The sequence below is a fragment of the Pelodiscus sinensis genome, chromosome 6 (assembly GCF_049634645.1).
Source record: "Pelodiscus sinensis isolate JC-2024 chromosome 6, ASM4963464v1, whole genome shotgun sequence".
NCBI lineage: Eukaryota > Metazoa > Chordata > Testudines > Trionychidae > Pelodiscus > Pelodiscus sinensis.
Genome location: NC_134716.1, coordinates 36,780,867 through 36,794,077, shown reverse-complemented (window position 1 = coordinate 36,794,077; position 13,211 = coordinate 36,780,867). Strand labels below are relative to the sequence as shown.

Genomic DNA, 13,211 nt, shown 5'->3' with positions numbered 1-13,211 from the left:
CAGATGTCTTATTAGCTACAAGTAATGTATACCAGTTTAAAGGAATAAACACCCTCCTCCCTCCATCAAAACAAGTCTAAGGAATTACCTTAATGAGCATTTAATTCACAACAAGCTATGGAGCGAATCTACCCAGTACTAGCTCACAAAGGACTATCTAACTCTGCTGAAGAGCATTTAACCTACTTCCATGTAAAAAAGGACCAGATGAAAGTACTACCAATGAATCAGTGGGGTCAACAACAACAGTTAGTCCCTAGCAGGACTGACTGTGATGCTGATATTCTCTATTATATTTTATACACACACACACTCATCTAATACACATTCGGTTCTCAGCAAGCTGTGTGTGTGTGTGTGTGTGTGTGTGTGTGTGTGTGTGTGTGTGTGTGTGTGTGTGTGTGTGTGTGTGTGTGTGTGTGTGTGTGTTTTCTGAGAACTGGTTGTGTAGCAAAGCCCTCATTTTCTAAAACACTCCCCACCTTTTAAATATTTCCCTGTTGGAGAATTCCCCTCATAAAAACAGAAGTATTCTACACTGCTACAGTATATAGCAAATGCCCCTTTTCTTGTTTTCAATGCTCCTTGTGAGCATTCTGATAGTCTTTTCTGAAATGGAGAAGAAAAAATTTAGATTAGAATGCTAGTCCTTCAGTTACCAATTCCCAGATCTTTCAGGTCATTTTACTTGTGTAGGCCTTGCAGGATCCTTAGGCATAACTAATAGTGTGAACTAGTGCTTTTGTTGTTTAAAAAAAAAAGTGCCAGTACTAGGGTTGCCAATGGTTTTGTCGAAGAAATAAAAGTGATAGCAGCCCCTTTAATTGCCACATGTCCTGAGCGGGCTTCCATCCAGCGCGGCTCGAGTGTGTCCAGGGTCGGCTGGGGGCTATGCTGGAGAAAAGCAGCGAGTGCTCCCAAAAAAAAGATGATCAGTGTGAACCATCACAAAAAAAGCACTGGGATGAACCAAAGCCTATAAACCAATATATGCCTGGCCGTGGCAGAATCGTAGCACACGGGGGCTACGTCTACACTGGCCCCTTTTCCGGAAGGGGCATGGTAATTTTTGAGATCGCAATAGGGAAATGCGTGGGGGATTTAAATATCCCCTGCGGCATTTAAATAAAAATGTCCGCAGCTTTTTTCCGGCTTTTAGAAAAGCCGGAAAAGAGCGTCTACACTGGCCCCGATCCTCCGGAAAAAGCGCCCTTTTCTGGAGGATCTTATTCCTACTTCAAAGGGCACCTGCTAACTAACAGTGACTGGTATGTTATACTTCACTTATTTGTATCAATGAATAAAAGGAAAAGTCTTAAGAGGGGCATCTTTATTAATATCTTGGTCATTTTCTGAGGAATAAAATAGTTTGATGGAAAAGGCTTACCTTATTGCTTTTGCACCTGGTCGCTGCGTTAACAATGTGCTCAAGTCAATTACTGCAAATTTAATCAACTCCGGTTTCTCCTTGTTTTCCCTTATTGATATGGACATGCTTAACAGCTTTACAGAAAGTTTCATGGCTTCATACTATGTAAATAGGATAAAAAATAAAGAGATTATTTAACAGTAACTGTTGTAGTTTGAAAATCACCTTGATGTAGTCACCCTTGCGCTCCTGGCACTGAGTAGTACTACTACCGGAAAAGTCATGCCCATTGGGGTTTCACAAGAAAGCTCACATGACGGTGATGTCATTGCCTCACTCTGAAGAATACACATGCCACCCCAACCACTCAACTTCTCTTTGCACTAACTTCAGAGTAGACAAAACTGCAATGCAGAAGTGAAGAGAGATAAACTGTATGAATTTACAGGAGCAACTCGAAGAAAAGTTACTAGTAAGTATCTCCTATTTCTTCAAAGGTCCCTGTACATTCCATTTGTGAGAGCATTGCCAAACAGTGGTCCAAAAGAAGAACAACGAACTAGGAGTTTTGATGAACATATAAGTTGTTAGCTGTAACATAGCTGCTCTCCCCGGTCAGGCATGAGAGTAAGATGCTAAATCTAAAAATTAACATCTTGTGAAAGTGTGCACAGAACTGCAAGTTGCTCTGCTTATCTCCACTAGGAAAACCTGCTAAGATATGCCAGTGATTCTCCTCGAATGGATCTTTAAACCATAAGTTACTAGTCTCCTAATTAAAATGTAACTACGTTCTATAAAGTTCCTAATCCATAAGAAAATCTGTTTGGTGATGGGTTCTCTCGGCATAGGGGTGGCCAACCTGTGACTAGAGAGCCACGTGCGATTCTTCAAAGAAAATATTGCAGCTCCTGCACCTGCACCTCGCGGGGCAGCGTGTTTCTGAGACAGAGACAGAGTTGTGGCATCCCGTGCTGAGATCAAAATTGCCATCTTCAAAGGGCAATGCCTGCTCTGCTCTTAAAAGGGCGGTGGCTCAACAACTTTTCTCCCTCGGCTCTTTGCATTGTATCCACCACTATTTTGGCTCTTTGTCTGTAACGGGTTAGCCACCCCTGTCTTGGCATCTGACCATATGCTACAAAAACACATTTTCTAAATGCTTGATATTTTCCAGACAAGAACAGAATTCCCACTTAACATCTAGGATATGGAAAAGGGATCTGGAGAAAAACAAGCATGAAAATACACTGAAATAGGGGGAAATCTAAGACCAATAATCATAAAGCTGGGATGAGGTCTCAATGTGACTGCCTTTTTTCCCTCCCACTAGAACATAAGATAGAGAAGCTATCAGAACATAGATCCTACAACAAGGAAGGCAGTTTTGATCAAGATATATTTTCAAGAAAGGCTTCTGCCAGAGGCTCATAAAGAGAATCCATGGGCTTTGTTAGGTCAACTTTTAGGTTCCATAAAAATAGAAGCTCCCTAATGGGGGGGTTTACCATGTCCTTAAGGAATCTGGAGACTGCAAGGAAAGAAAATATGTGTTTGTCCATAACATAATGTGAACAGATAACTGTTGTTCTATGGACTATAAGAAAGGCTACAGCTAAGCCCTGAGACTGTCTATAATTGCAAAGTGAAGCTCTTTATGGATTACAAAAGTGTCTCAAACTCAGAGCATAAAATGACCACATTAGTTAGGAGGTTCCTCCTCCACAATGCCAAGTGAAGTGTCTTTGGGTTGGAATGCAGAATCCTCCCCTTATTATTGACACAGGTCAGTAGAAAAGGGCAGCAAATATGGTAGATCCCTGGCCAAGTACACAAAATCTAGATATCACTGTTGACATGCCAAGTTGGGGCTATTAGTATGTGATGTCCACCATTATCTTCTTTATGACGCTGGGCAATAGGAGGACTGGAAGATGTAAAGGAATAGTCTCCAGGCCAGAAGACCCATATCAGATAGAGCTTTTGACTGTGGTGCTCTCATTCAGTATGGCTGGCATCTGATGTTTTGTTCACAGAGATCTTTTACCTGGTGAACCCATTGACGACATGGAGTACTGGTTTCACTGAATACTTGTGTTGATCTTGAGAGCATCTGCTAAGTGATCCTGCCTTCACATTTTCTTCCCCACCAAGGTGAAGAGCCACTAAGTGGTTTTGGTTCTTGAAGTATCACCTTCAAAATTGTCTTGCCTCTAATGAAAAGACAACATAAGCCTCCATGCGTGTAGGTCTAGTATGTAACCCTGACATTGTCTGTAAGCATCTACACTGCATCAAGCTGCAGGCCAAGAGAAAAGTCTTGACAGTACATCATATTCCTTAACATGGAGTCTGGGCTTCCAAGGGCTATACAGGTCATGTCTCAGATATCCAGGCAAATGTGTTATGATTATTTCCTATATCCTTAACTCACTATCTCCTGAATCTCTAGGCATTAAGGATAAACATTCTTATTTTTACTTTAAATGCACCTTAGTGCAGTGGAGTTAAGCAAAGTTCTGGTCCTGAGTTGAATCTTATAAGCTGGTATGTACTGATCCTTCGGAAATAGCATACCTGGTACTTCAGTGAGACTGTTCAGAGGATACATGAACCGTCTGAGGATGGCCACTACCGGGAATACTCCAGGGACATGGGGGTTCCTACCCATTACTATCCATACAGAGAGAGCAAACCTAGCAAGACCTGAGAGGTAGTCATTACCACAGACTTGTGATTCACTGCAGGAACAGACAAGGTTACTTCATACTAAAGGGAGGGTGGTGAGGAGGTACCATTAGATCCTGGATACTCATAGGGAACTTCACAGTGAATTATCTTAGGGCTGTGAACAAACCAAAAAACTGAAGTGGAAATGTGTCATCCCCCCCAGAGAACCACATATTCTTGATCTGAATGTAATAGCCACAAAAAAGTGGCCACTCAAGATCTAAGGCAAACAAATAGGCTCTTTAGGCAAAAACTTACGTCCCCTCAATGTCAGATGGGGAAGAGTTGAGAGGTCTTGTCTTCTTGTCTCTAACTCTTTCCTATGCTGCAAATCACACCAAGGGGTTTGATAAAGGACAACAAAACAAAATTGATGTCCTTCAGCTCTCTTGGATACAGGTGTTAATAAGAATGGAGTGAGATAGATATTCTTGGCCACTTAAAGAAAGCTGGAGCTGATAAGTAGAGCTAATTTATCCCTTGCCTGCATTTCTATCCCATCCAACTGAGGAGCTGATGTTTCCAGTGCTGTAGCCAGACTGTAGTGGCAGTATGCTTGCCCTTCTCCCCAACAGTTCCTCAAAAACAGCTGCTATTCACAGGGGTGGACAAATGAACAACCAATGTGATCTTCTGGTAAGGTGCCATCTGTATGTTCTTCTGGAGGGGACTCCCACAATCCCTCTGATAGACATTCATCCCATCCTCAAACTTATGTGAAAGGTCCCTTGACATCAAATTTTGCACAGGTGCTGGGTTTTAAATGTGTACTTGTAAAGGCATCTGTACCCAAGAACACCATTAGCATGGTGCTGAAAAGAGTATTATCAGTCTCCAGAAGGTCTTCCATAGAATGGCATATGCAGGGTCATATGCAGAAATGAATAGGGATGTGCATGAGATACTTCTATGATGACTGAATCTGGGGCTAAGGAAGGTGACTGGGGTCCTTGAGATCAAGTCAGGGGAAATTCCAGGTTTGATTTTAAATAGATTTTTATACAGGATTCATCCCCATAGCATATGAATGCCTTCCAGTGGCACAGTAAGTTATGTAACTACATAGCTGTCACATCTGCTCTCTCTCTTTCCTAGGGGAAGAAGAACGTACAGCGGAGTATCTAATTTTGGTGTGGGATTGTAAATATACCAATTGCTGTATGTTTACATTAGAGAAACCAAGGTCAAAAAATGTGCCTTGTCTTTGGAGAGGAAAGTGCTGAGATTTGGATTGTCTTTAGTTCCTGGGGGAGTTAATTCCACAACTTCAGACCACCCCAAGAGGATGTTCTGTCTCCCACACAGCTGAACTTTACCTCTATTGTTGAGAAGTCCATTGTGCCTAAAGAAAGAAACTGAACTTGATTCAAAATTCTAAAGGAAGCTAAGGCAGACAGCAGAAAACAGGTACAATAGTCTGTGCCCTGAAGAGATGCGGTGCAGCATTTTGTATGAGCTGGACTTTCAGAGCTGAATGTTTCATGCCTGGATATAGTGCATCACCACTGCCAAGAGGTGATGAAAAAAATGCATAACTAAGGCTACGTCTCCAACTTCATAGACTTCATGAAAATCACAAAGTTATCATTGTGTTGGACTTTTCCAACAGCAGAAAGGAAGAACTGGGCATTCTCGCACAGCAATCTCGTACTTAGTGTGCCTTATGTTAGAGCAACAGTTCAGAAGAGGACTTAATGTCTGTTTTTATTCAAGGCACAGTAGCAGACATGTGCACACACTTAGGGCTCACAGTGCATGTTCCAAGAGGCAACAACATTGGCTACTGGCTTGGTATAACCAGCCACCTAGTCCTCTACCTAAACTGCTGCTCTGATATTATGATGCTGTCACACACACATGTTCTGAGGCACAGCAAGCACAAAACTAGCATGCGTGGATGCCAGTTTCTGCCTCCCTGCTGTTGGAAAATCTGCAGCAGTTCAGTGGACAGGGGAAGACATTTGGTGGCCGTGCACAGTCTGCAAAAATCTGTACATTACTCAGGACAACCATGAATTTAAAAAAATACTGATTTTCTCAGGGCCTTACTCTCAGATTTCTCTGCAGTTTCAAATGCTGCAGACCTTCCCAAACATATGAGAAAGGATGTCTACTCTTTATTCATTGACAGGAGAAATCATCCATCCATCTCACTAAAGCAGTCGCCATTTTGAAATGGCCAGATTGTACCAGGCCAAGAATATTAGCTTCAACAGTGTCTGTATGATCTTGTTCAGGAATGGGTATCCTGTCTCTCAACAGTGGCTAATGTCAGGTGCCCCAGAGGAAATTAACAGAAAAAGTAACCAAGAGATCCATCCCCTGTTGCTCATTCTCAGCTTCTGTCAAACAGAAGCTAGGGATATCCTTCCTGTCCATCATAGCTAATAGCCATTGATGGACCTATCCTCCATGACTTTATCTAGCTCTTTTTTGAAACCTGTTATAGCCTCGGCCTTCACAATATCGTTTGGTAAGGAGTTGCATAGGTTGACTGTGCATTGTGTGAAGGAGAGGTTACTCACCTTGTGCAGTAACTGGAGTTCTTTGAGATGGTTGTCCCCATGGGTGAGTAACCTCTCCTTCTTCGAGGACTGTCCCCGTGGGTGCTCCATCTTAGGTGACTATGAAGCAGTGCTCATATGAGGAAGTGGGAGCTTCGGATGCTGAGATTGTGAGGCCAAAAGTATTGTGTGGCCAAACTTCGTGTTCGCGTCTGAGAAAATCTGCAGTGCATACTGTTGCGTGAAGGTGTGTATTGAAGCCCATATAGTGGCTCTACAAATGTTTTCCGTGGAGACAGCTCGTAGAAACGCTGTCATGACTGCCATTGCCCGTGTCGAGTGTATCCATACAGTTGTTAACTCTTTTTAGGCTACGGCATATGCTAGTTTGATACAGCTAGATATCCACTTTGACAGTCTGATTAGATATAGGCAGTCCCTGTGACCTCTCTGTTGAAGAGATAAACAGCCATGGAGATTTCCTAAAGGGCTAAGTCCATAGTAAGTAAAACGCTAATGCCCTGAGGACGTCCCAGGTATGGAGAAGCTGCTTCTTCGTTTTCCTTGTGCGGTTTAGGAAAGAAGACAGGTAAATACATAGATTAGTTGCAATGGAATTTGGTAAGTACTTTGGGAAGGAATTTGGGGTGGGTTCCAAGCATGACCTTGTAGAATACAGTGTAAGGTGGGTCTGACATCAAAGCTGCTATTTCACCTACTTGTCTCGCCAATGTGATTGCAACGAGGAATGCCACTTTCATACAAAGATGCAAGATCAAGCAGGTGGCAAGCGGCTCAAAAGGTTTTCCCATGAGCACTTTCAGTACCAGATTTAAGTCCCACGCTGGGGTTGGGTCCTTATGGGGGGGAGGAGATAGGTTGTCTAGACCCCACATAAATCGTTTGATTGATGAGTGGTATTGAGGGAGAAACCCGTGCTATGTAATTCTAACAGGTATTGTAAAAAGTAAGATACGTCCGTGTGAGGAGGTTCACATCTGTGGGCTGTGTACCAGAACTGGAACTTCTTCCATTTCTGAGCATGTCTCTCTCTCACTGCAGGTTGTCTGTAGTTGGTGAGGCCAAGCTGCACCAGTTCCATGAATACCCTTTCTGATGGAGTCAGCCAGGAAGCATCCACACCCGCAAATGTAATTTGTGGATGTGCGGATGGAGGATTCGACTGTTCTGTTGAGCCAGCAACATACATACTGACGGGAAGCGATATGGTGGCAGTACGTTCATCCATAACAGGTATGGATACCAGGTTTGTCTGGGCCAGTTTGAGTGTTATAAGTATCACTTTAGCCCTGTCCCATCTGATCTTGAGGATCACTTTTTGTATTAGAGGGAAGGGAGGGAACGCGTATGCTAAGTGTGCATTCCATTTTATGCTGAACGCATCCCCCAGAGACTCTGGACCTATGCCTGCTCTGGAGCAGTAGCGTGGGCATCAGGAGTTATTGCTGGTCACGAAAAGGTCTACTATTGGGAAGCCCCATTTCTTGAAGAGGTGATTGAGGATTGTTTTCCTCATCTCCCATTCGTGGTTTTGAGGAAACTCTGCTTTGCTTGTCTGCCAGTATATTGTCTTTGCCTGGCAGGTATGTCACAGTCAGCTGTATGTTCCATGGAATGCACCATTCCCAGAGACTCAGTGCTTCCTGGTACAACTGGTAAGAGCATGCTCCTCCCTGTCTGTTGATGTAGTACATAGTTGAGATGTTGTCTGTGAGTATCTGTACTGTTTTGCCTCGAATGGTAGGGAGAAAGTGGAGGCACACATTCCTTACTGCCATTAGTTCCAGCACATTTGTGTGTTGTCTGGTCTCGTTCAGTGTCCATTGTCCTTGTACGTGTTTGTGGGGCAGGTGCGCTCCCCAACCTAGGAGGGAGGCATCTGTGGCGATTGTCACTGACAGGGAAGGCTGCTGAAAAGGGACTCCTGCACACATGTTGTCATGTACCGTCAACCATGAGAAGTTTTTATGTAGTTGGGCATAACAAGGTTCTTGCTCAACTGGTGAAGGTGAGGTTGATGTACCATGCATAGCCACAGCTGTAGTGGTCTCATTTGTAATCTGGCATATTGGACCACAAAGGTGGCAGCTGATGTGTCCCAGTATTTGCATGCAAGATTGTGCACTTATGCCTGGGCATGACTGTGCTGTCTGTATGAGGTGTTTGAGAGACAGCCATCTGTTGTGAGGTAAGAATGCCCTGGCTTTTGTGCAGTCTAGATATGCCCCTATGAACTCCAGGGTCTGGGAAGGAGAGAAACTGCACTTTGCTATATTGAGCATCAGGCCCAGTTTGCCAAAGCTGTCTCTGGACATGGAGACAGCTTGCTGTGTTTCTTGTTGAGCGGGCCCTGTAATGAGGCAGTCATCAAGGTAACGGAATATTGCAACGTTGTTCCTGCGTAAGTGGGCGGTCACAACTGCCAGGACTTTTGAGAAGACCCTTGGGGCTGTGGAGAGGCCGAAAGGTAGTACCCTGAATTGAAAATGTCTGTGTTTTATTGTGCAGCAAAGATATGGAAATAAGCATCTTGAAGGTCGAGGGTAGACATCCATGCTCCTTTCTCCAGGGTAGGTATAATCATAGCCAACGTAACCATCTTGAAGCACTGGAATTGGACATATCGGTTTAGTTTGTAGAGATCTACTATCGGTCTCCATCCCTCTGACTTTTTGGTCGTAAGAAAATAATGGGAGTAAAAACTCCTTCTCCTGTGCTGTTTGGGGACCTCCTCTATCGCTCCTATGGCCTTGAGGTGGTCCGCCTCTTGTAAGAGTAAGGCCTTGTGAGCAGGGTCCCTGAAGAGGGACCGGGGCAAAGAGGGGACAAGATGGGGGGATGAATGTGAAGGGGATTCAGTAACCGTTTCTTATGATTTCCAACACCCGCTTGTCAGTGGTGATGTCCTGCCAGGATGGATAAAAGTTGGCTCGTCTGTTGCCAAATGATGCAGATGGCTTTGTTTGCTGCTCTGGAGATTCAGGTGATATCAGATCCTTGACCGATCTACTGATTCTGTATATGCTATTCATGTACTTGTACAGTATCTGTATGTGGTTATAAATATGTACTCTGTATTGATGCTGGAAAATTCTCTGTGTGAGGCAGAGCAATGTACCAGGAATGTTCATTCAATGGCTATGCTAATTAGTGCAAGGCTCCATGGACAATAGATCTCTAAGTGCCAGACACACACTTGAAGGAATGTGTCTGGCTATCTGCAACCAGCCAGGGCATAACGGCTGCAAGCATGTGACCTGCTACAGCTTGGAAGAGACCAGGGATGGATATATAAGTGCCATATGGCACTCTCCATCTTGTCTTGAGTTCAGCTCCTGATTCCAGATTCAGCCTTGAAGGGAACAACGAGCCGGGAAGAACCGTGGACCCATCTTGTCATAGGATGTACATCAGAGACTTTTAAGATAGCAGTTTATAACATCTCTGCTAAGAGCCTGTATCAAGAACTGGGTGATTTGATCCATATAATGTATTTTCTTTAACAACCTTACTCTCATTCTTTTCTTTCCTTTAGTAATAAACCTTTAGATTGTAGATTCTAAAGGATTGGCTCAGAATGATCTTGTGGGCAAGATCCAAAGTGTAAATTGACCTGGGAACTGTGGCTGGTTTCTTGGGACTGGAAGAACCCGTTCAGGGCAGGTGAGATTGGGTTCTATAATCCCTCACCTGTGTGTTAGGTCCAGGGCTGATTGGGGCAGAGGAAGAGCTGGGATGTCAGAGGGGTTTTAATCGAGGCTTCAAGCTGACCAGACTGGCAGCTGAAGCGCTCAGTGTGACTGGTTTTGACCTATTTGGGAAGGTATGCGGGTCTGGAGCTGTAAGGAGCCCCGAGTTTGAGCAATTCACCCTGAGCAGACACCCTCAGCTGTGCCCAGAGCCGGCCCGGTCCATCCAGAGCCGGCCCAAGCTACAGGCTGACCAGGCTACCGCCAGGGGTGCGCCACTGTAGGGGGCGCTGCATGGAGCTGCCGGACCGGGCGGGGGCAGGGCCGCACATGCGCCAGGCGCACGAATGGCTCGGGCCGGCCCTGGGTCCATCACACCGGGCCTTCAAATTTGCTGTCTAGCTGCCATGGATTGTTGATTGGATAACTGTCAGATGGTTGCCTGCACCTGTTTTGTCTTTGTCTGCATCTGTTGCAGAAGTGTCTTTGCTGCTGGTTGAAAGCTGTAGGTCTGTATTGTTGTTGGAAAGACCTATATTTTGTTTTCTTCTCATCACAGGTACATGGATTCCTAATGTTCTGAGCCGAGGAGTCCTGTGGCACCTTATAGACTAACTGAAGTGTTGGAGCATAAGCTTTCGTGGGCAAAGACCCACTTCGTCAGATGCACGTAGTGGAAATTTCCAGAGGCAGGTATAAATATGCAGGCCAGAATCAGGCTAGAGATGACGGGGTGGATCCAATCAGGGAGGATGAGGTCCACTTCTAGTAGCTGATCTGGAGGTGTGAATTCCAAGAGAGGAAAAGCTGCTTTTGTAGTTAGCGAGCCATTTCAGTCTTTGTTTAATCTTGAGTTGATTGTGTTAAACTTGAAGATGAACTGTAGCTCAGCAGTTTCTCTTTGAAGTCTGGTCTTGAAGTTTTTTTGCTGCAGGATGGCTACCTTTAGATCAGTAATTGTGTGTCCAGGGAGATTTAAGTCTTCCCCTAAAGGTTTTTGTATGTTGCCATTGCTAATATCGGATTTGTGTCCATTGATTCTTTTACGTAGGGACTGTGGCCAATGTATATAGCAGTGGGGCATTGTTGGCACATGATGGCATATATTACGTTAGTAGATGTACAGGAGAATGAACCAGTGACAGTATGGCTGATCTGGTTAGGTCCTGTGATGGTGTTGCTGGTGTATATATGTGGGCAGAGTTGGCACCGAGGTTTGTTGCATGGAGTGGTTCCTGAGTTAGAGTTATTATGGTGCGGTGTGTAGTTGCTGGTGAGAATATGCTTCAGGTTGGCAGGTTGTCTGTGGGCAAGGACTGGCTTGCCTCCCAAGGCCTGTGAAAGCGAGGGATCATTGTCCAGGATGGGTTGTAGGTCACTAATGATGCGTTGGAGAGGTTTTAGCTGAGGACTGTAGGTGATGGCCAGTGGTGTTCTGTTGGTTTCTTTCTTGGGCTTGTCCCGTAGCAGGCGGCTTCTGGGTACACGTCTGGCTCTGTCAATCTGTCTCCTCACTTCCTCGTGTTGGTATCGTAGTTTACAGAATGCTTGTTGAAAATCTTGTAGGTCTCTGTTTGAGGGATTGGAGCATATGTGGTTGTACCTCAGTGCTTGGCTGTAAACAATGGATCGTGTGGTGTGTCCGGGATGGAAGCTGGAGGCATGCAGGTAAGCATAGTGGTCGGTAGACTTTCGGTATAGGGTGGTGTTGATGTGACTGTCACTTATTTGCACCATGGTGTCCAGAAAATGGACCTCCCGTGTAGACTGGTCCATGCTGAGGTTGGTGGTGGGGTGGAAGCTGTTGAAATCGTGGTGAAATTTTTCCAGAGTCTCCTTCCCCTGGGTCCAGATGATGAAGATGTCATCGATGTAGTGTAGGTAGAGAAGGGGCGTAAGTGGACGAGAGCTGAGGAAGCGTTGTTCCAAGTCAGCCATAAAAATATTGGCGTATTGTGGGGCCATGCGGGTGCCCACAGCAGTGCCACTGGTCTGAAGGTATATATTGTCACCAAATCTGACATAGTTGTGTGTGAAGATAGATTCACAGAGTTCAGCCACCAGTTGTGCTGTGGCATCATCAGGGATACTGTTCCTGACAGCTTGTACTCCATCTGCATGTGGGATGTTTGTGTAGAGAGCCTCTACATCCATGGAGGCTAGGATGGTGTTTTCTGGAAGAGCACCAATGCATTGTAGTTTTCTCAGGAAATCCGTAGTGTCACGGAGGTAACTGGGAGTGCTGGTGGCGTAGGGTCTGAGTAGAATTGGAATTCCAAGAGTCTTCTCTTGGAATTCACACCTCCAGATCAGCTACTAGAAGTGGACCTCATCCTCCCTGATTGGATCCACCTCGTCATCTCCAGCCTGATTCTGGCCTGCATATTTATATCTGCCTCTGGAAATTTCCACTACATGCATCTGATGAAGTGGGTCTTTGCCCACAAAAGCTTATGCTCCAACACTTCAGTTAGTCTATAAGGTGCCACAGGACTCCTCGCCGCTTTTGCAGATTCAGACTAACACGGCTAGCCCTCTGATACTTAATGTTCTGAGGACAGCCCGGGGGTCCTTCAACATGTTAAAGAGATGTATCTGTGCCCTCCACAAACAGTTTTGTGCCTTCAAACACCAGGTCCTTCACTGTGTCCTGAACCTCTCTCAGAAAACCTGACTGTTGCAGCCATGATGCCCTTCTCATGACTACAGCGGATGCAAGAGATCTAGATGCAGTGTCTGAGGAGTCCAGCGCATCTTGAAGCGCTGTGCGTGTATAAGCGTATCCTCTTTGACGTTTGCTTTGACTTTTTCTGATTTGATGTCCTTGTTCTGATTTGGAATGTCCTCAATAAAGGTTGACATTTGATCAAAGATGTGATGCGTGCATTTTGCTAAGAG

The 13,211-nt window shown here is 44.9% G+C and overlaps 1 protein-coding gene across 8 annotated transcripts in view; it reads right to left on the bottom strand.

Annotated features, from left to right (window-relative positions):
• The window catches only part of VPS13A (vacuolar protein sorting 13 homolog A), a 296,260-nt gene that overhangs the window by 213,380 nt on the left and 69,669 nt on the right, over positions 1-13,211 (bottom strand). For all 8 annotated transcript variants that reach the window (XR_012904695.1, XR_012904697.1, XR_012904696.1 and 5 more), the window contains one exon: positions 1,388-1,530. Coding sequence is in view for 3 of the 8 variants with exons in the window: in XM_006122479.4 (XP_006122541.2) it covers positions 1,388-1,530 (143 nt within the window). In the remaining 5 variants the exon portion in view is untranslated. The remainder of the gene's footprint in view (positions 1-1,387; positions 1,531-13,211) is intronic.